The sequence below is a fragment of the Bos taurus genome, chromosome 20 (genome assembly GCF_002263795.3).
Source record: "Bos taurus isolate L1 Dominette 01449 registration number 42190680 breed Hereford chromosome 20, ARS-UCD2.0, whole genome shotgun sequence".
In the NCBI taxonomy this organism is placed as follows: Eukaryota; Metazoa; Chordata; class Mammalia; order Artiodactyla; family Bovidae; genus Bos; species Bos taurus.
The window spans coordinates 14,015,785-14,039,116 of NC_037347.1; the positions used below are offsets into that span (position 1 = coordinate 14,015,785).

Sequence of the window (23,332 nt, forward strand, 5' to 3'; positions counted from 1 at the left end):
AAGAATATTACTTCAGAGAATAAACTTAATGTACTTAGGTTCTTTTAGGTTGAATAGTGAAATTAGAAATGATCATTTTTAGGACTGTATTGCTGCTATAATGACAATTTATAGTCTATAATTAATGTAATTTAAAGGAAAATTATGTTGGGAGTGATAATTTTTTATAGTTTAGATGGCTGTTACATTAGCCATTTTATGGACTTGTATTAAAGTATTAAGACTGTTTACACATTCATCTATGAATAGATATGAATATTCCATAGGAAATAACTTTGTTTTATTCTCTTCTTTTTTTTAAAATAGCTGTCATTATTAATTATGCAAGTGAAATGTTTGACTGCTGAACTTAGTCAGTGGCAAAAAGAAACTCCTGAAAGTAAGATTCTTATTTTTAGATTTGTATTTTTATAAATTAATGTTGAATTAATTTAATGATCACGAGAAGAATTCAAGATGTATTTAACTTTCTTGAAATTGGTCTAAATTCCATTGCTATAAGGAAGTCACCTTATTTTTCTTTTTTTACACACAGAATTTCATACTTCTTTATTATTATAGATGAGGATGTCTGCCTCACATTAGAATATAGTAATCTTGATTACAGAGACTTTATTATAGCCATCACTTTATCCTCATAGACACTATTTTATATGCTCAGTAGAAACTGTATTGTTTCCTAATGAATTAAACTTAAATAGTGGAAGAGAGAAATTATTTTAGATACTTGCATTAAAAGCTGCATACATTTTATGTTGCCTTTTGATTTGTCCAACGGTATTTTCGCCTTTAGTTGAGAAACAGAAAATTACTTAAAAATCTGTGGTTATAATACCCAGCTAGGAGATATTTTTCAGTTATTAAAGGTTGCATTCTTTTAAGTGGTATGTATGTCTGTATTCAATCTTCTATATGGATTGTACTCTCTTTTTTCGTTTAGGTCTCCCTTCTGCTTTCTTCTACCTCTCTGTCTCCTCTTTCTTAGTTTCCTCTCCATTTTCTTCCAGTTATCAGGATTCTTTTTTCTCATTCTCTTCCTAAACAATTTTATCTGCATTCTTGTTTTAAACTGTTAGGTTGATGCAAAAGTAATAGCAGTTTTGCAATGTTGAACTTTGCCATTTAATATTTGAATATAATCTTAAATAAATGTGGTTATATTATACATTGAATGTGCATTTCTAGCTTTATGGTTTTTTTGCTAATGACATTACTTGCTGTTTATTTTATATTTATTTTAGACTAGGGAAATGGTGTTAGACAAAAAGGAAATTCGAGTGATTTTTCTTATATGGGTTCAGAATGGTGATGAAGCAGCAGAGATAACTTGCAGCATCAACAATGCATTTTTCTCAGGAACTGCTAATAAACATATAGTGCAGTGGTGGTTCAAGAAGTTTAGCAAAGGAGATGAGAGCCTTGAAGATGAGGAGTACATGGCTGGCCATCAGAAGTTGACAACTAGCTGAAAGGATCATTGAAGCTGATCCTCTTACAACTACACAAGAAGTTGTGGAAGAACTCAATGTTGGCCATTCTATGGTTGTTCAGTATTTGAAGCAAATTGAAAAGGTGAAAAAGCTCGTTAAGTGAGTACCTTGTAAGTTGACTGAAAGTCAAAAAAAATCATCGTTTTAAGTGTTTTCTTACTGTACTCAACAACAATGAACCATTTCTCAATCGGATTGTGACGTGTAATGAAAAGTTGATTTTATATGACAGCCAGTGATGACCAGCTCAGTGGTTGGACCAACAAGAAGCTCCAAAGCACTTTCCAAAGCCAAATTTGCCCCGAGAAAAGGTCATGGTCACTGGTGGTCTGCTGCTGGTCTAATCCACTACAGCTTTCTGAATCCTAGTGAAACTATTACATCTGAGAAGTATGCTCAGCAAATTGATGAGATGCACTGAAAACTGAAGCACCTGCAACTGGCATTGATCAACAGAAAGGGCCCAATTCCTCTCCATAACAACACCTAACTGCACAGCATACAACCAGTGCTTCCAAAATGTTTGGAAGTTATGATGTTTTGCTGCATCCTCCATATTCACCTGATTTCTTGCCAACGGACTACCACTTCTTCAAGCATCTTGACAACTTTTGCAGGGAAAACGCTTCCACAACCAGCAGGAGGCAGAAAATGCTTTCCAAGAGTTTGTCAAATCCCGAAGTCCAGATTTTTATGCCACAGGAATAAACTAACTTCTCATTGGCAAAAATGTATTGATTATAATGGTTCCTATTTTGATTAATAAAGATATGTTTGAGCCTAGTTATAATGATTTAAAATTCACGATCTGAAACTGCATTTATGTTTGCACCAACCTAGTATGTTCATGCCAGTGTCCACCATTGTTTTATGTCTTCTCTACCATCTAGTAGTCTTTTTAATTTCAGCACCTCTGATATGTATGTATGTACAATTATGATTTTAATTTATATTCAACCGTGTATCTTGTTGCCTCCTCCAGCATTATATTGGGCATCTCAAAGACCACGTATACTCTGCTATTAAAATGTTGGTGTTCAGTGCTTTTTGCTTCTTACTCTATTTCAACATTATATTTTTCTGCTCCTATTTTAATGTGTTATGTCTGTATTAATGACTTCTATATTGGTTTGTTAGTACTGCCGGAACAAAGTAGCATGACTGAGTTGCTTAAACAACAGAAGCTTTTTTCCCCCCCCTCACAGTTCTGGAGGATAGAAGTCCAAGATCAAGGTGTTGGCAGGGTTGGTTTATTCTGAGCCTCTCTTCTTGGCTAGTAGACTGCCTACCATCTTCTTCCTGTGTCTTCACATGGTCACCCATCTGTGTTCTAATCTGTTTGTATAAGAAAGCCATTCATAATGGAGTAGGGTCTACCCTGTTGACCTCATTTTAACTTAATTATGGTCCAGCCCCAATACAGTCATGTTTGAGGTACTGGAACTTAGGACGTCAAATTATGAATTTTGGTGGAGTGGGAATGGATGGAAGGATAGGGAGAGGACACAAAATTTCCACAGCTTTCATGTCTGTGTATCCAAAGCAGACTTCTCTGTAACATCACACTTGTATATCTTTCTACCTTCCAGACGTCTTATAATCTTACATAAAGACCTTGTACTGCCAGCACTGAACACACTGACTGGTTGGTCAAATACCCACCTTGCTTAAGGTTGTGAATCCCATAGACTGCCACACTGGAAAGATTTTAAAAATCTTTATATTCTTAGAGCCTGCCATATTGGTTGAAATGATTGTTTGAATATGAAGTGCTACTTTTGGTCACACTTGTCAAAAGGGAGATTTTTAAACTTTTTATTCTTAGAATCCTTTTCATTGTATAGCTATCCCAGGGCTGCCTATAATTAGTCCTATATAGTTCTACAGGGCTTATGAATTACATATCTCTTTTCTGTTAGAAAACCCTCTAGCATGGAAGAAAGCTTAGAAAGTTTCCAGTAGTATACCATTTGAGAAATTTTAGTAGCACTTTATTAGGAAAAATAAATTTAGTATAAGAACTGAACTTTTGTAAATATAAGGATTTGATTTTTAATTTATATTCATCAGACTGGCAGAATTTTTAGAAGAGTTTATAATATTTTTGCTGTTTCTTAGTCATTGCTTCCAGAAAATTAAAAAAAAGAATCTAGCATCCTATTTTAAAATTCAAAATACACATTTTCTTCTGTGAAATTCACTTTCTTGGGAATCTGTCCCACAGAAATGAAAGAATCAGTGTATAAGGACATAAATAAAAGAATGTTTCCTGCATCATTGTTTTTTGAGGCTAAACTCTAGACACGAAGTTAGTGCTCAATCAGTAGTGAAATTGCTCAACACATTTGATGAATTTACCCTGTGGAATATGCATTGATTTAAAATTATGAATTTGACTTACTCCAGATGAATGAAACCCACACAGGATTTCCATATGGGTTTTGTTGAGTGAAAATAAGAGTAATGTGTATGATATGATCTCATTCTTGTAAAACCGGGAATGACAAAATTAATAACCCTTTTTTTGTATATGTACAAATATGCATAGACTGTATACATTGGATCTGTGTTTGTATGCATAGAATCATTTAACCACAGAGAAATATTTAAGAAACACACTGTAGAATATTAATTTTGTTTTTGATGGATTGGGAAAATAAAATAAGAAAAAAAAGCACTGAAAACAAAATGTGAAAATATCACATTTGTCTAATGTGATATATAATTTGGCTATATATATAAAGGTGTTAAAAATGTTTATAAAAACTGTACACATCTCATAAACATTCTATTGTATATAAATGAAAAGGGAAAGCAGTATCTTAGAAACTACAAAATCAAATTCTTGATTTTTGAGAAATAACTAAGCATATGTATAATTTTTGTTTGTTTTGTTCCTGTAGTGATTCCCCTGAATGAAGAAATTCTGGTAACGTTAGGAAAAGAAGAGGTAAGTCACTGAATGAATTTGTAGTGACCCAAAATACCTTATGACAAGAAGTGTTTTGGATAAGTTCATGCCATAGTGAATGAGATGAAACCACTTTAAAATTGTATTAATTATGTTTTATTGAATAGGATTCTTCAGATTTTTTGAATTTTGAATTAAATATATAAACTTTACTCTTGTATTTAATTTTTGTTGATTAAACTTCATAATAAATGCTAAAAGTTTACATATAACTAAATAATTATACATATATATCTGTCCTTAAAACTTAACATAAAGGTCAATAAAGATGTTTTTTAAAGCCTCAGTTTATTAGATCAAAGTTTAGGAGATAAGACAGAAGCAAATAAGAATTTTAAACAAAGTTGTAGAACATTGAAATAAATATCTATATTCTTACAGACAGACTCTGCCCAATAGAACTGAAGAAAGGCTTTGGATTTGAAGGAACCTGGTACTTGAAAATTCAGAGTTCAACTGTAGAGCTTAAAATAAGATTTCTTTAAAGTAAGAATAGACCACTAGGCCTTCTCTCTCTCTCTCTTGCAATCAAGTGGATAACTTTCACCCACACACCTGAAAACTGGAGGCATGTTATATGGAGACATTAAACTATTGAGGCTTTGACCCTAGCACACCAGGTTTAATAAGGTTGGTGTGAGGTCAAAAGTCAGAAAGTTCAAGTTAACATTTTTATACTGTGGTGGAAGTACCAGCTCCTTCTCTTGATCTATCTATAGGGGTCCTTTGTTGTTGTTAAGTTGCCAAGTTGTGTCCCAGTCTTTGCAACCTCATGAACTGTACCATGCCAGGCTTTCCTGTTCTTCACTATCTCCCTGAGTTTGCTCAAACTCATGTCCTTTGAATCAGTGATGCCATCCAACCGTCTCATCCTCTGTCTCCCCTGTTCCTCTCGTCCTCAATCTTTCCCAGCATCAGGGTCTTTTCCATTGAGTTGGCTCTTCACATCAGGTGGCCAAAGTACTGGAGCTTCAGCTTCAGCATCAGTCCTTCCAATGACTATTCAGGGTTGATTTCCTTTAGGGGTCCTAAAGTATGGTATAAAAGTAGCCTCAAACTGGAGTTAAAATAATCTCTGGAAAATATAAATGGCCCTAGAAAAAAGGTCTATAATTATTCATACAGGGGGGTTCCCAGTGGAAAGCAGGATGGATGTTCATCAAAAAGTAATTTATGAATGGAGTTTGTTTTTGAGCTTTAAATGTGAATTACCAAATTTCACTCAATATAGTGTTGGAGGTCCAAGACTCAGCAATCACTCAAGACAAGAAATAGAAGGAATCCAAACTGGAAAAGAAGAAGTAAAACTATCACTGTAGATGACATGATATTATACATGGAAAATCCTAAAGACACTACTAGAAAACTACTATAACACTTCAGTGTATTTGGTTAAGTTTCAGGATACAAAATTAATAGAAAGAAACATACTACATTTCTCTACACTAACAAGGAACTAATGTAGACATGTAAGGCAGTCCAGAAAGAAACCCACACATTTTTGGTCATTTAATGTACAACAAAGGAGGCAAGAATTTACAATGGAGAAAAGACAGTTTCTTCAGTGAGTGGTGCTGGGAAAACTGGACATCCGTACATAAAATAAGACAAGAACATTCTCTAGCACCACATACAAAGTAAACTCAAAACAGAAAAGACAGACCAGAAGAGTAAGACAGAAAAGTAAGACCAGAAACCGGGTAGAACACTCTGACATAAATCATACCAATGTGTTTTTAGCTTTGTCTCCTAAGGTAAAGGACATAAAAGCAACAGTAAACAAATAAGACCTTATTAAATTTAAAAGCTTTTGTACAGCAAAAGAAAACTTCCAACAAAATGAAAAGACAACCTACTGAATGGGAGAATACATTAGCAAATGCTATGACTGATAAGGGGTTAATATCCAACTTATATAAATGACTTAAGTCAACGTAAAAAAAAGCTAGGACTTCCATAGCAGTCCAATGGTTAAGACTCTGCATTTCCGCTGCAGGGGGCCTGAATTTAATCCCTGGTCGGGGAACTAAGATCCTGAATGCCTCATGGTAATACCCCCCCAAAAAGCAAAAAAACAAGCTGATTAAAATGATAATACCTCACGCTTGTCAGTATGACTATTGTCAAAAAGAATACAAATAACAAATGGTGAGGACATGGAGAAAGGGAACCCTCAAACACCGTTGGAAACATAAATTGGTGTATCCTCTGTGGAAAACAGTATGGCAGTTTCTCAAAAAACTCAAAGTAGACTACCATATTACCCAGCAACTCCACTCCTGGATATATATCTGAATAAAACAAAAATACGAATTCAGAAAGATACATGCACCTCATTGTTCATCAGTTCAGTCACTCAGTCATGTCCGACTCTTAGTGACCCATGGATTACAGCACGCCAGGTCTCCCTGTCCATCACCAAATCCCGGAGCTGACTCATACTCATGTCCATCGACTCAGTGATGCCATCCAACCATCTCATTCTCTGCTGTCCCCTTCTCCTCCTGCCTTCAGTCTTTCCCAGCATCAGGATCTTTTCCAGAGAGTCAGTTCTTCGCATCAGGTGGCCAAAGTATTGGAGTTTCAGCTTCAGCATCAGTCCTTCCAATGAATATTCAGGACTGATTTCCTTTAGGATGGACTGGTTGGATCTCCTTGCAGTCCAAGGGACTCTCAAGAGTCTTTTCCAACACCACAGTTCAAAACCATCAATTCTTCGATGCCCAGTCTTGTTTATGGTCCAACTCTCACATCTATACGTGACTACTGGAAAAACCATAGCTTTAACTAGATGGACCTTTGTTGGCAAAGTAATGTCTCTTCTTTTTAATATACTATCTAGATTGATCATAGCTTTTCTTCCAAGGAGCAAGTGTCTTTTAATTGCATGGGTGCAGTCACCATCTGCAGTGATTTTGGAGCCCAAGAAAATAAAGTCTGTCACTGTTCCATTGTTTCCCTATTTGCCATGAAGTGATGGGACCAGATGCCATGATCTTAGTTTTCTGAATGTTAGGCTTTAAGCCAACTTTTTCACTCTCCTCTTTCACTTTCATCAAGAGGCTCTTTAGTTCTTTGCTTTCTGCCATTAAGGGTGGTGTCATCTGCATATCTGAGGTTATTGATATTTCTCCCGGCAATCTTGATTCCAGCTTGTGCTTCATCCAGCCTGGTGTTTCGCATGATGTACTCTGCATATAAGTTAAATAAGCAGGGTGACAATATACAGCCTTGACCACTCCTTTCCTGATTTAGAACCAGTCTGTTGTTCCATGTCCAGTTCTAACTGTTGCTTCTTGACCTGTATACAGATTTCTCAGGAGGCAGGTAAGGTAATCTGGTATTCCCACCTCTTAAAAATTTTTCATAGTTTGTTATCCACATAGCAAAGGCTTTGGCATAATCAGTAAAACAGAAGTAGATGTTTTTCTGGAACTCTGTTGCTTTTTTGATGATCTAGATGTTCAAGCTAGATTTAGAGAGAGAGCTTTCTTTTTTCCTAATACAGGCTTTTATGGTGTAAATTCTTATCTGAATACTTCTTTTGCTTTATTCCAGAAAGTTTAATCTTGCTTTTATTTTCAAATAGTTCATCATAATTTCTTACTTTTCTGAGGATTGTGTTTTTGACCCATGGATTATGTGCATCTTTATTTGTATTTTTAGTATCCAAATTTTCACATTTTTTTAAATAAATTTTTTTATTTTTAAGTCCATTATTGGACCATATTTGATGTGCTATCAGTGTTGTCTATATCATACCTAAAAATGCCATCTCTGCTCCTCATTTCTGTACTCTTGCTTTGACCTATTTTTATTGTATTTATCCCTCTCCGGAGTTTCAAGTTTGTTTTCTTCGTGTGGATTCCCTTCTTTGTAATCTGTTCACTTTTGCATCCCTGACTCCTTCAACAGTGCCTGGTGTTACAACTGATCAAGAAATATTTGTTGAATGAGTGATTCTCATCTGCGTCTGTTTAGTATAGTTTCCTTAGAAAAGAGACCTACCTAATATGCCTGGTTACTGAAAATTTTCCACTGAATTGCCTTTCAGTATGAAATTACAATTTATTGCTCAAAACCTCTTATATCTTTTAATTTAACAGTGAAATATTACATAGAACTGAGTTCAGTTCAGTTGCTCAGTCGTGTCCGACTCTTTGCGACCCCATGAACCACAGCATGCCAGGCTTCCCTGTCCATCACCAACTCCCGGAGTACATCCAAACCCATGTCCATTGAGTTGGTGATGCCATCCAACCATCTCATCCTCTGTCTTCCCCTTCTCCTCCTGCCCTCAATCTTTCCCAGCATCAGGGTCTTTTCAAATGTGTCATCTCTTTGCATCAGGTGTCCAAAGTATTGGAGTTTCAGCTTCAACATCAGTCCTACCAATGAACACCCTAGTTCAGTTCAGTTCAGTCGCTCAGTCGTGTCCGACTCTTTGTGACCCCATGAACTGAAGCACGCCAGGCCTCCCTGTCCATCACCAACTCCCAGAGTTCACTGAGACTCACGTCCATTGAGTCAGTGATACCATCCAGCCATCTCATCCTCTGTCGTCCTCTTCTCCTCCTGCCCCTAATCCCTCCCAGCATCGGAGTCTTTTCCAATGAGTCAACTCTTCGCATGAGGTGGCCAAAGGACTGGAGTTTCAGCTTTAGTATCATTCCTTCCAAAGAACACCCAGGATTGATCTCCTTTAGGATGGACTGGTTGGATCTCCTTGCAGTCCAAGGGACTCTCAAGAGTCTTCTCCAACACCACAGTTCAAAATCATCAATTCTTCTGCGCTCAGCTTTCTTCACAGTCCAACTCTCACATCCATACATGACCACTGGAAAAACCATAGCCTTGACTAGACAGACCTTTGTTGGCAAAGTAATATCTCTGCTTTTCAATATGCTATCTAGAAAAAAAAAAAAAAATGCTATCTAGGTTGGTCATAACTTTCCTTCCAAGGAGTAAGTGTCTTTTAATTTCATGGCTGCAGTCACCATCTGCAGTGAGTTTAGAGCCCAATAAAGGGATATATTTCCCTTTCAAAGACTTTTTTGCTAGCCTTTTTTTGCCATTGGTTTCTGAATGTATATCCTAGTATGTAAATTTCACTATTGTTCAGAGATATAACTATCTACAAGATTAAAGATTAAACAATTAATTTTAATTATTTTGTTCTAGTTCCAAAAATTGAGAAATGATCTTGAATTGGTGCTATCTACTATTCAGTCAAATAATGAAAAATTAAAGGAAGACTTAGAAAGGTATATTTATATTATAATTACCATTAGTCTTTTATATGTATTGAATTAGCATTAATGTTTTATTTGACTATTGTTTGTTTTTTTTTCACATTCAAAGGGAGCAAAAATGGTTGGATGAACAGCAACAGATATTGGAATCTCTTAATGTGCTACAAAATGAATTGAAACAGCAGGTTGTGACATTTTCTGAATCAAGGTATTGATTTTGTGTTCTAGGCTTTCAAAATAGGAGAAATTATTTCCTTTTTTATGTTATATGAAATGCATAGATGAAAAGCGGGTGAATTTTACCAGAAATTGTCTTACCCTGACCTTTACTAATTGTTAAAAGTTATATAATCTTTTATTAATAATTTGACTTTTAGTTTTCCTATGTTAAATAGACTATTTATCTCATAAAGCTAGTTATTTGATTTGAGCAATAAAGTTTGAACAGAGTGTTTGATTAATTTTATGAGTAATCAATTCTTTATACCTAAAGTATTTTATCAACAATTTAATTCTCTTAATTAAAATAAAATCTTTCTAGAATTTTTAATGAGCTGAAAACAAAAATGCGTGATATAAAAGAATTTAAGGAGAAACTCTTGGTTACCTTGGGTGAGTTTCTCGAAGACCATTTTCCTCTGCCTGATAGAAACGTTAAAAAGAAAAAGGTAAGTTGTAGAGAAGACATTCTTGTAGATATTCAGATATGAAATTGTTGTTGTAGGTTCAAATGTAAATTTTCTGATGAATTTTCTTGTTTAATATGCACTTCAAAGATATAAGTTTGCATCTCTTGTGGCTCAGACGGTAAAGCATCTGTCTGCGATGTGGGAGACCTGGGTTCGATACCTGGGTTGGGAAGATCCCCTGGAGAAGGAAATGGCAACCGACTCCAGTACTCTTGCCTGGAAAATCCCATGGATGGAGAAGTCTAGTAGGCTACACTCCACGGGATCACAAAGAATCAGACACGACTGAGTGACTTCATTTTCTTTCTTTTTTTTCTTTTCAAAGATATAAACAAATAGGTACATGTACAAAAGTATTCCATCATCACATTATGGTATTTATTGAAAAATTAGAAGGAATCTAGTTATTCAATAAACTAGAAATAAATATAGTTTTTTATATTGTATTCATATAGTGGAGAAAATGGAGCTTTTAAAAATAATGTATTGAACACTATCAAAGGAATTGATGAAAGGCTCACAAATTTTTGTTAGAGGATAAAGCAAAGATGATTAAATTGTATACCAAAAAGTCTAATTGGTACCAAAAAATGTAATAGTGCTTTATGCCTGGGGCTAAGATTGTAAATGAGACTTGTTTTTGTTTTCATTTTCATTATTTTCCAAGTTTTCTATAATAAACATATGTAACTTAAAATCAGAAGATACCTATACCTATGAGGTAAGTTATTGATTATTTTAATAGTAGTTATGATGAAATAAACCTTTTTCACAAAAGCAAATAAATATTTCATTGGGTGACAGAAAGTTGGAAACAAGCACTTTAATTCATTTTTAAAAAGCAAAATAGGGTATAAATAATAAGAACTTGTGGGCATAGGATAGGCATTGAAACTGGATCCAGAATGATCTTTCTAAAACTGTACATATTTAATAATTTATTTAATCAAATATTTAAAAATACACATATTTTAATTTTTTAATTTAAAACTTTTTTTTTTTTTCCAATTTTGATGCCACCCTCTGGGATAAGGTCTATAAACTCCTTAGAGTAATGAATTTGTCTTCTGGACTTTGTCTGTCTCTGTGGCCTTCTTTCCATCTTTACCCATCTCTTGCATGAGTCCATTCATCCATGCTATTGGAGCAGATGTACAGTTTGACCTGTCACTTTTTTGTGCCTTATACATGCTATTTCCTCTGGTTACAAAAGAGTTCCTATCTGAGGAAGATAGTAAATTCCTTCTTAAAGCAACTCAAACATCATCTTTTGTATGAGGCATTAAATGAAGTTTAGGTGTCATCTTATTAGCATTTATTACATGATTTTGTAGTAACAATTTATGTCTCTCTCTTCACCTACCATGCTCTATGAGCTGCTTGCTTTGTTTAATTCATATTAGTATTTGTACTGTCTTTTATACCTATTGTAGTACCTCAGTTCATATTTCTTGAGTGACTGTGCACATGGCTAGGGAAAGGAGAAAGTTTTGTTTTCTTACAATCTGTGTTTATTTATTCTTCTCTTTCTTCTTTGTAATTATCAGTAGGCTTTACATTTGTTATGGAATATTTTTCTGATCCTGTTATTATGTATACCCATTAGTCATTTCTGAAATTTTGATAGCCTTCTGTTAACCATTTCTGTTAATTTAGGATCCCTTACGTCTTAATGATCATAATCTTAAAATTACTCAGTGATTTATTTCCTGATTCTAGTCTCCCTTTTTTTAACTGTTTTTTTTTTTTTTTTAACCTTTTAAGGTTCTCCACTAGTAGAACCAGAGATTTGAGATATTCTTAAAGGAAGCATTCATTACCAGAAGCTATCATGAATTTGTTAAGTCATATTGGATAAGCTCAGTTTTTTTAAATGAAGTATATGAACTACTGATACATATTACAGAATGATAGATTACTTTCTCTGTCAAGCTAGAAAAATGGATGTATTAGTGGGCTCAAGCTGCTATAACAAAATACCAAAGATTAGGTGGCTTAAACAAAAGAAATTAATTTTCTCACAGTTTTGGCGGCCAAAAGTCCAAAGTGCCATCAGTTTATTTAAAATAAGTAAATTGTATTATTTATTTTTAACTTTCCCAGTTTTATTGCATTTATATTTTGTTCTATACCATCATTCATGTATGCATTTAGTCTTTATTGTACATTGTTAGATTCCATTCTTATCATATTTTACCTTTCATTTTTGAGTTTTTAAGTTTAATCCATTATTTGCTATGATGGATATCTTTAACAAGTAATTTGTTCAAGAAGAATTCCTGGCTGTTTTATTTTTGACATTTTAACTGCTGACATTGTTTGCTTTATAATTAGAGGCTTATCTTTGGCAGAGATTTTAAAAAATCACAAGACTTTGTAGTGGGTTTCTCCATTTTTCTTAGATGGAAGTGTGCTGTGGAGAAGTTGAGGCCAGCCTGCAGATGTTTTCTGGCATGACTACTTGCCTGAAAGATTCTTTATGTCTGACCTTCAGTAGCTTAATGAGGATATGTCACCATGTTGATGATTCAATATCAGTTTTGCTTTGATGATATATTGTTTTGGGGGAAGATTTAGGTCACATGTCATTTCATGGAAATTTTTTTATTTTATACTGCTTTTGTTGTTCAGTCACTAGGTAATGTCCGACTCTTTGTGACCTCATCTTCTCTGTCCTTTACTATCTCCCTGAGTTTGCTTAGACTCATCCATTGAGTCAGTGATGCCATCCAACCACCTCATCCTCTGTCACCACCTCCTCCTCCTCTTGCTCTCAAGTTTTCCCAGTATCAGTGTCTTTCCCAAAGAGTCGGCTCTTCACATCAGGTGGCCAAAGTATTGGAGCTTCAGCTTCAGCATCAGTCCTTCTAATGCATATTCAGGGTTAATTTCCCTTAGGATTAACTGGTTTTATTTCTTTGCTGTCCTAGGGACTCTCAAGGATCTTCTCCAGCACCACAGTTCGAAAGCATAAATTCTTTGGTGCTCAGACTTCTTTATGGTCCCACTCTCACATCCATGCATGGCTACTAGAAAAATCATAGCTTTGACTATATGGATCTTTGTCAGCAAAGTGATGTCTCTCTTTTTAATATGCTGTCTAGGTTTGTCATAGTTTTTCCTCCAAGACGCAAGCATCTTTTAATTTCATGGCTGCAGTCACCATCTGCAGTGATTTTGGAGCCCAAGAAAATGAAATCTGTCACTGTTTCCAGTTTTCTCCCATTTATATGCCATGAAGTGATGGGACCAGATCCTGCGATCTTCATTTTTTGAATGTTGGGTTTTAAGCCAGCCTTTTCACTCTGCTCTTTCACATTCATCAGGAGATTCTTTAGTTTGTCTTCACTTTCTGCCATTAAAGTGGTATCCTGTGTATAACTGAGTTTGTTGATACTTCTCCCCGCAATCTTGATTCCATCTTGTGAATCTTCTAGCCCAATATTTAGCATGATGTACTTACTCTGCATATAAATTAAATATGCAGGGTGACAGTTTACAGCCTTGATGTATTCCTTTCCCAGTAACGTTGAACCAGTCCGCTGTTCTAACTATTGCTTCTTGTCCTGCACACAGGTTTCTTAGACCCAGGTAAGGTGATCTGGCATTTCCATCTTTTTAAGAGTTTTCTACAGTTTGTTGTGATCCACACAGTCAAAGGCTTTCATGTAGTTAGTGAAGCAGAAATAAATATTTTTTTAAATTCCTTGCTTTTTCCATGATCCAGTAGATCTTTGCAATTTGTTCTCTATTTCCTCTGTCTTTTCTAAATCTATCTTATACATCTGGAAGTTCTCGGTTCACATACTGCTGAAGTCTAGCTTGAAGGATTTTGAGCGTCATCTTACTAGTATGTGAAATGAGAGTAGTTGTAATTTGAACGTTCTTTGGCATTGCCATTCTTTGGGATTGAAATGAAAACTTATCTTTTCTAGTCCTGTGGCCACCACTGAATTTTCCAAATTTGCTGGCATATTGGGTGCAGCACTTTCATAGCATCATCTTTAGGATATGAAATAGCTCAGCTAGAATCCCATCATCTCCACTAGCTTTATTCATAGTAATGCTTCCTAAGGCTCATTAGACTTCACATTCCAGGATGTCTGACTCTAAGTGAGTGACCACACCATTGTGGTTAGGTAGGTCATTAAGACCTTTTTTGTAAAGTTCTGTGTATTCTTGCCACCTCTTTTAATCTCTTCTGTTTCCTTTAGGTCCTTGCCATTTCTGTACTTTATTATATGTTGTTATATTGCCTTTATTATATAATTATATTGCCATTTTTGTCCTTTATTATATGCTTATCATATCTTGATATTTAAACATTTTTTATTTCCTTTTATTATAATTTTTCTCTGCATTTTCTTTGATTGTCTCAAACTTTTATATTTTTATCTGTGCCTAGCTGCTTCTTTATCAGTTTGGTAATTGTATATGCTTTCATCACTAGTGAATCATATGTTGCTTTTTACCTCTCTTCCATTTAGTAAGGTATTAAGGGGACAGGAGATGATGATCTCCAGCTTTACCATCTTTATTCAGTAATCACATTTGTTTTTATGAGGATTATTTTACTATTTCTTTTATATATTTATATTTCTATAAGACCTTATAAGGACTCTGTGGTAATCTTTGCCTGTTGTCAGGAAAGTACTGGATTTCACTATAGTAGGAAATATAGTTAATTGAATTTCTGAACTCAAAAGCTCCTGATTTTACTTAGTATTGTCTTGGAAGATTTCCCATAGAACCTTATCCTATTGAACATTTTTAGCAGTAATTTGGATAAAGAGGTAGAGAATATAGTCATCAAAGTTTATAAATGATATGAAACTGAAGAGGATTAGAGAGTAAATTTATTGGATGACAAAATTAAAACTGAATTTTTTAATTGCCATGATAAAATAAGATAGTCTAAATAAAATAGAACAGTATTTAGTGGTGGAACATAGAATATCTTTCTTGGGTTTAAAACATTAAAAGAATAAAGGATACATATCTTAGCTATATACAATGAAACTCTAGAATGGAACTGGAATGAGATCTGTTCTCTGTCATTCCAGGAAAAAAAGAACTAGTGAGTTGAGTTAATATTAGGAACCATCATGAACTGTGAAAAGATGAGCAAATCTCCCCAGGAAGCAAGTTTTCTGTCCTGAAACTGTATCAGTACAGTTTGAAATGTCATTTGCTTGGATATTTCTATTGGGGAGGTTCAAAAATTAGATTTACACTTATATGAGTATATATAATGTGTGTAATATACTTTACCCATTATATATTTATAGATAGGTAGGTAGATAGTCTGAATTGTATGTTTTAGTAATTACGAAAGATTTCCCTGTCTTAGAGGTTGTTTCAGCTGTATTTTTATGAACCTTAATGTTTAGTACAACAGGTTGTTTTCTTTCAGAATTCTTTTAAAGTCATCTCATTTTAAATGTTTGGTTTTAGTATATCTTGTATCATTGCAATTGAGAGATATTAATTTAAAAGATTAAAAAAATTTTTTAAATAAATAGTCTAATAGCCTGCCATTGTCAGAACTGAAATTTAAATTCCTTATTATTCACACTTTCCTCAAAGAAAAACGTTCAAGAATCAACTGCACAGCTGATAACACTGCATGAAATGTTAGAGGTAAGTGTTTTGTGTAGTTGTTTTGTCTTGAAGATTTGTCTGATTAGTGATTTATGGACAATTATACACAAACTTGGGGCTTCCCAGGTGGCTCAGTTGTAAAGAATCCAGCTGCCAATGAAGGAGATGAGTGTTTGATCCTTGAACAGGGAAGATCCCCTGGAGGAGTAAATGGCAACCCTCTCCAGTATTCTTGCCTGAAAAATTCCAATAGACAGAGGAGCCTGACCGGCCACAGTGTATGGGGATCGCAAAGAGTTGGATGCAACTGAGTGACTAAGTACAGGCACATACTCAGGTTTGAAAAAGAAAAAAATGCTGCTTTAGTTTTTAAGGTATACACCCAATTTTATTACATATATTAATTTATCTTTAGTATAAAATTAGTTTCTATTTTTTGTGTAGTAAGAAAGAATATTTTTTAAGAGAAGATGAAACTAAAATCTTACCCTTAATTCCAGATTATTACTTTAAGAAAATTTTTATGATGTCATTTAGTATCTATACAGTGAAACCCTTTGCTTTTATGTAATCTATACATGCTTTCTCTGCCTGACATTTACTTTTTTTTTTTTTTTTTAGCTAATATCTTTGACCCTTAAAAAAAGTTTTTGAACTTTGGCCAAGTTATCAACTTTATTAAATACTTTAGATCTTGATTTGACAACCTATTACAAGTTGGGTGAACAGGAAGATAGATGGTCTATGAATAGCTGTTCAACAATTAATGTGGCTTTTTAAAATGAGTGATAAGTTTAGAATAAAGTGATTTCAGAAAAGTTGCTTCATAGTAATTTTATGAAAAGTCTTTATCTAGTTAAAGTCTTCATTTATCTAGCTAAGTGTTTTTGAATACTAAAGTCTTTATCTAGCTAAGTGGTTTTGGTACCTCTACCTTCCTGTTCACCCAGTTTGCAATAGGTTGTCATATCAAGATCTAAAGTATTTAATATAGTTGATAATTTGGCCAAAGTTCAAAAACTTTTTTTAAGGGTTAAAGATATTTGTGAAAATAAAAGTAAATGTCAGGCAGAGAAAGCATGTACCTTTGATACCTCAGGATATCTTAATATAGAATATTATTACTTTGAAAAGCAAAATACAAATATTTTTTAGATTATAATTTGAATCTTTCGGCATATTCCAATTTACTTCCAATTTATACTGAAACTAAAACTACCATTTCTCATGGATGACTTGACTTTTTAAGATAAAGATTGTCATATATGTGGCAAATATTGACAGTTAACTCGGAAATACATGTGTAATTTTTGAATAGTGTACTATGAGATATACCATATAAAGCTTAAATTTAGGAACCATTACACACCAAGGCTTGTATTATCAATGATAATTGTAAACTAAATTTATACTGCCATTCAATGAAAAGTAAAATAACATATACATATTCACTTTAAAGTAGAATTTTTAACATTTAATTATTTCTGGCATTTACTAGGATTTTGATTGATATTATTTTATATAGCAATGAAAAGTAAGATTTTAAATTATGTTAAAATGTGAGCAATTGCTCTGAAATGGGAATAATATCTTATTCTCTTATGATCATACATAAAAGAAATGAGACCAACAGCTTTTTTCTCCAGGATGTGGTTCTTGAAATAATTAAAGTTAGAGAATTCCCTGGTGGCCTGGTGGTTAGCATTCTGGGTTTTCACTGCCATAGTCCATATTCAGTCCCTGGTTGAGGAACTGAGATTCTGCACTGTCACAGCCAAAAAAAAAAAAAAAAAGAATTAGCTAAAATTTATGACAGGTGAAATTTTACTTTAAGAATTGGAATGTTAAAAAACAAGAATAGAGGTGTTGATATTATCATGAAATGTGATTGAGATGAGAACTTAATAGTTTAATTATATTTCTATGACACTTTTACTGTTGTTAGCTGTTAAGTCATGTCCGACTCTTCTATGACCCCATGGACTATAGCCCACCAGGCTCCTTTGTACATGGGATTTTCTAGCAGGAATACTGGAGTGGGTTGCCATTTTCTTCCTGAACCAGGGATCGAACCCACGTCTCCTGCATTGCAGACATATTCTTTACTGCTATGGTATAAATTTTATTTTTCCTTTTCTGTGTTTCTTAAAATAATATCTTTAAAACTTTGGCATGGCAGTTTGAAGATATGGATTCTAATCCATTATCTTTTACTAATTATGTACCCCTTGAGGAATCTTTTAACCCTTATGAATCCTGGTTTTGTAATTTTTGAAGGCACTTTGTGGGAGCTGAGGAGGTAGAGTAATAATTGATACATATTTAACATTTTTCATTATATCTCATAGAACATTAATGTTCAAATATTTAATGTGTGTTTCTTACAAAACTTTTCTAATGCCCTGAATCTGGGAAAGATGTGTCATTCCTAGTGCATATTAGCATCTTTCTTGAGCTTATTTAACCACAGGACCCTGTTACTCCATAAGCATTGCTGCTGCTGCTGCTGCTAAGTCGCTTCAGTCCTGTCCGACTCTGTGCGACCCCATAGATGGCAGCCCACCAGGCTCCCCCGTCCCTGGGATTCTCCAGGCAAGAACACTGGAGTGGGTTGCCATTTCCTTCTCCGATGCATGAAAGTGAAAAGTCAAAGTGAAGTTGCTCAGTCGTATCCGACTCTTAGCGACCCCATGGACTGCAGCCTACCAGGCTCCTCCATCCATGGGATTTTCTAGGCAAGAGTCCTGGAGTGGGGTGCCATTGCCTTCTCCGAGAGCATTGCTAGGGAGACCAATTTCATGGAATGTAGTTCAAGAAATGTTAGTCTTATATAATTTACTACAGGTATTGAAAATTTCTCAATATCCTTAGTGAAGAGATCAAAGTGTTTAAGATAATTTGAAGGAAATAATGATGATAGAATTTTTGTTTTGAAGGTTTATCAGATGAATAAGTGGCTTTGAGTGGAGGGGGAAGGTTGGTGTTTTCTCTTTCCCTGAAATATTAAGACATGTATGCAATTTTTTGAACTTTGTTTTTTAATTTGAAGAAATGGTTATAACCAAATTTCTAACATAAATTATTCATCTTGAGAGAAGTGGGAGAATTGTAAATGCTTTTTAACAAGTTTTTAGGAAATGTTTTAAAAATTCAGGTGCAAAGATTCATTTTAAAGCTATTTCCATTCAGTAATATTTGTAGTTTTTTTAAAAAGAAAATCAGCTATTTAATACATAGAAATTATGATTAAACAATTATTCAAAGAAAAGAGATCAACATTCTTTGGTTAAAAAAAAAAAACTGTTTTAATATATCTGTATCAATTTTTTTTTCCAAGTAAGATATATCTTAAATGATGTTTTTTCCTAGATTCTTTTAAATAGATTATTTGGTGTTCCACATGACCCATATGTCAAAATTAGTGATTCTTTTTGGCCACCTTATATTGAACTGCTCCTGCGTAATGGAATTGCCTTGAGACATCCAGAAGATCCAACCCGAATAAGATTAGAAGCCTTCCATCAGTAAAAAGATGGTGTTTTTTTCACACAGTACATAAAGAATCTTGTCATTCAAGGATAATGGAAACACTGAGAATTACTTGGATAAAGAACGTTATTTGCTAATCAAAGCACATGATATAGTCCATTTTCCTTTCATGCTTAAAATGACTCATGCTGCCATCTACTATTCATTTAAAAACGATAGCTTCATAGTCAGTCAGTGCTTTTGTGTTTTCAACTGAGTTGACAAGAATGTAAGTAAAAAACATTCTAGACTTAATCATTATAATACTGTAAATATACCTTCTGCACTATTCTTTGGAAACTTTTTTGTTAACTATATTCCTAATGTTTTTCTTTTAAAATATATGCCAGTTTATTTTATACATTTTGAGTTCTATTTGGTGCTTACATCCTTTAAATTTATAAATTATGGTGAAAGGCCATAATTTGCTGGAGATTAAAAAACTGACTTAGTATCTTAATGTATACTGTAGCATAATTTTTAAGTATATAGTACATCTATTCATGTATACTACAATATTTCTAGGTTTGTTAAAAATTGGAATATTAAAAAATAATGAATAAAGGTAGAATAAAAGTATTTTAATGTGTATTATAAGTGATATATATATTAAACCTTTCTTGATTCTGTTAATTATTACTAATGATATTGTGTTCATAAAATTTTGTTAATCCTCTGTGACTTTTCTATAAATAAAATTCTCATTTAAAATTCTCTAGCTTTTTTGGGGGTGTGGCATGATATTTTAATAAATAGACTTTATCATAGGTAGATAAGTGACATATAATTAAGCTACATATAAGGTAAACTAGAGAATTCCAAACATTTTTTGTATAATTAGTTTTCAGAGTGGACTTGGTATATATTTTTATTTTTGAAATTGATTTCTACTGTATTGTATTATTCAAGTTTCTTATTTACCTTGAATACTAAATCTCTCTTAAAACAGGCAAAAACTTACAAGTATACTGTGTCCCTTTTGTAGAAAATACAAATACTGTTATATTTTAGAAAACTTGTAAGTTCTTTCTCAGGAAGATGACATACAAAAATACCTTCCTAGAATACTCTAGTTGAGATTCAAAGGAATGAGCAACTTACTATTCCTTGAAATTACTAGAAAAAGGAAAAATGGTGCTGGTAATATAAGTTTGACAGTATTTCTACAAAGCAGATAATACTGTTGTCTGTGAACTTCTCTGTGTTGCAAATTACAGAAATAAATAGATAAAAGCAGTAAACAATTTGATTATTTATTTGATAGGTCTTGATTTCACATTAAGTGGGATGTTTTTACTACAGCATTTTTTGCAATATTTTTTTATATAATTTAATTTATTTATTACTTTTGGCTGTACTGAGTCTTCATTGCTGTGCAGACTTTTCTCTAGTTGCAGCAAGGGAGGGCTACTCTCTGGTTGCGGCACAGGCTTCTCATTGTGGTGGCTTCTTTTTTTGCCGAGCATGGGCTCTAGGGTGCATGGGCTTGTGTAAAGTTTTAAAGAAAACTATGATGATTGCATCCTACTTTTTAATTTGCTAACCCAGCCTTCTTATATAGCACAGTTTTTTGCCCACTTTTCATCTCAATCATAAACAAAGTAAATTACAGTAGAGTTAGTCTTGATTTGTACCCCATCTAAGCTTACAGGCCTTGAAGGGTTTTTTTTGTTGTTGTTGTTTTTTTGTGTGTGTGTGGTTTTGAGTATACTGGAGAAAATGTTTCAGTTTTTGAGAACCTGTATGTAGGGGCCATCACTATGGATCCCAGGAACATTAAGAGGGTAATGAGTATTATGAATAACTGTTCTCATAAATGTTATAAATTAGATGAACTGGACCAATTTTATGAAAGACACAACCTACTAAAATTCACACAAGGAAAAATCGCCACTTTGCATAAACCTATATATATTAAAGAAATTGAGTCAGTAATTATTAAACTTTCAAAACAGTAAACATCAGACCCAGATGGTTTCACTGGTGAATTCTGTCAAATATTTGAGACGAAAATGATGACAATTCTGTACAGTCTGTTCCAAAAAATAGAAGCTTATTCTATGAGGCTGGCATTACCCTAATACCAAAACCAGACATTACATTATCCTAACACTAAAACCAAAGACTTTTTAAGAAAGGGCAACTACAGGTATCTATTATGAACACAGGCACAAATTTCCTCAACAAAATAATCAAATTCAACAATATATTAAAAGAATTATGCATCCAGCCAAGTGGTATTTATTCCAAATATTCAAGACTGGTTCAACATTCAAATGTCAATCAATGTAACCCATATATTATCAAAATAGAAAATAGAAAAATCATGATGACAACAATAGGTTATTAAAAAGCTATATGACAAAATTGAATACCTATTCATGATGAAAGCTCTCAGCAAGCTAGAAATAGAAACTTCCTTAGCTTGATAAAGAACATCCACAATCTTGTACATTATTACTTATTCTTTAAAAAAAATTATAGAAAACACAGCTAACATGCTTAATGGTGAGAAACCAGATGTTTCTCTAAGATCAGGAACAAGGCAAGAATATGTCCTCTCAACAGTGTTGTTCAGCATTGTACTGGAAGTTGGATAAATTTATATGGAAAGACAAAAGACCCAGAATATCTGCCATAATAAAGAAGAAGAACAATGTGGAAGAACTGACAGCAACCTTAAGACTCATTGTAAATCTGTAGTAACCAATATTGTGAAGTTGGTGCAAAATCAGATAACAGATCACTGCAACAGAATAGAGAGCTCAGAAGTAGACCCATACAAATATGATCAGCTAATCTTTGACAAAGAGGAAAGGCAATCCAATGGAGAAAGCTCTGTCTTTTTCAACAAATGGTGATAGAACTGTACATGCACATGCAAAGGAAGAAAACTGGGCACTGCTGTAGTGATGTTACACCTTTAAATTAACTCAAAATGAATCATAGACCTAAATATAAAATGCACAACTACAAAACTTCTAGAAAATAATATAAGATAAAATCTAGTATGACTTTGAATTTGGTGAAGACTTCTTAAAAAATTGATAAACTGGATTTTATTAAAATTAAAACTTTTTCTGTTAAAAACAAAGTGGAAAAAAAACAAACAGATTAGGAAAAAATGTTTGCAGAACACATATATCAAAAAGATAAAAGAGAACTCACCAAAATACAGAAAACTCAACAATAAGAACAAACATCCCAATTAAAAAGAGGGCAAAATGTCTAAACTGACACCTGTCCAAACAAGATAAACAGATAGCAAGTAAGCAGATGAAAAGATTTCCACATTGTGTGTCATCAAGAAAATGCAAACTGAAAAACAATGAGATATCACTAAACACCCATCAGAATGACCAAATACTGACTGTGGAGCAACAGGAACTCATTTATTGCTGGTGGGAATGCAAAATACAGTCATTTGGAAAAAAATGTACTAAGCATACTCTTAATATACAATCCCACCAATTATGCTTCTTGGTATTTACCCAAAAGAGTTGAAAACTTACGTTCACACAAAATCTTGTACACCATTGAGTGTAGCAGCCTTTTTCATGAATGTCAAAAATTGGAAGCAATCCAGATGTTCTTCAATAATTGAATGGACAAATCATGGGACAATGGATTACAATGGATTATTCAGATATGAAAAGAAATGAACTATCAAGCCACAAAAAAGGATGAAGGAAACTTAAATGCATATTCCTAAGTGAAAGAAGTCAATCTGAAAAGCCTACATACTGTATGATTCCCGCTGTATGATATTCTGGAAAAGGCAAAAATATGAAGACAGTTGAA

General features: G+C 33.6%; 1 protein-coding gene across 3 annotated transcripts in view; it reads left to right on the forward strand.

Annotated features, from left to right (window-relative positions):
• CENPK (centromere protein K) overlaps positions 1-23,332 on the forward strand; it is a 55,863-nt gene that overhangs the window by 16,527 nt on the left and 16,004 nt on the right. The window contains exons 4-10 of one of the 3 annotated variants that reach the window (NM_001192093.2): positions 307-379; positions 4,394-4,440; positions 9,643-9,725; positions 9,823-9,921; positions 10,255-10,381; positions 15,989-16,042; positions 19,373-20,248. In NM_001192093.2, coding sequence (NP_001179022.1) covers positions 307-379; positions 4,394-4,440; positions 9,643-9,725; positions 9,823-9,921; positions 10,255-10,381; positions 15,989-16,042; positions 19,373-19,531 — 642 coding nt within the window. In that variant the 3' untranslated portion in view covers positions 19,532-20,248. Of the gene's footprint in view, positions 1-306; positions 380-4,393; positions 4,441-9,642; positions 9,726-9,822; positions 9,922-10,254; positions 10,382-15,988; positions 16,043-19,372; positions 20,758-23,332 lie in introns of those variants that run through there. The other 2 variants (XM_059878682.1, XM_059878681.1) reach the window with 2 other exon arrangements.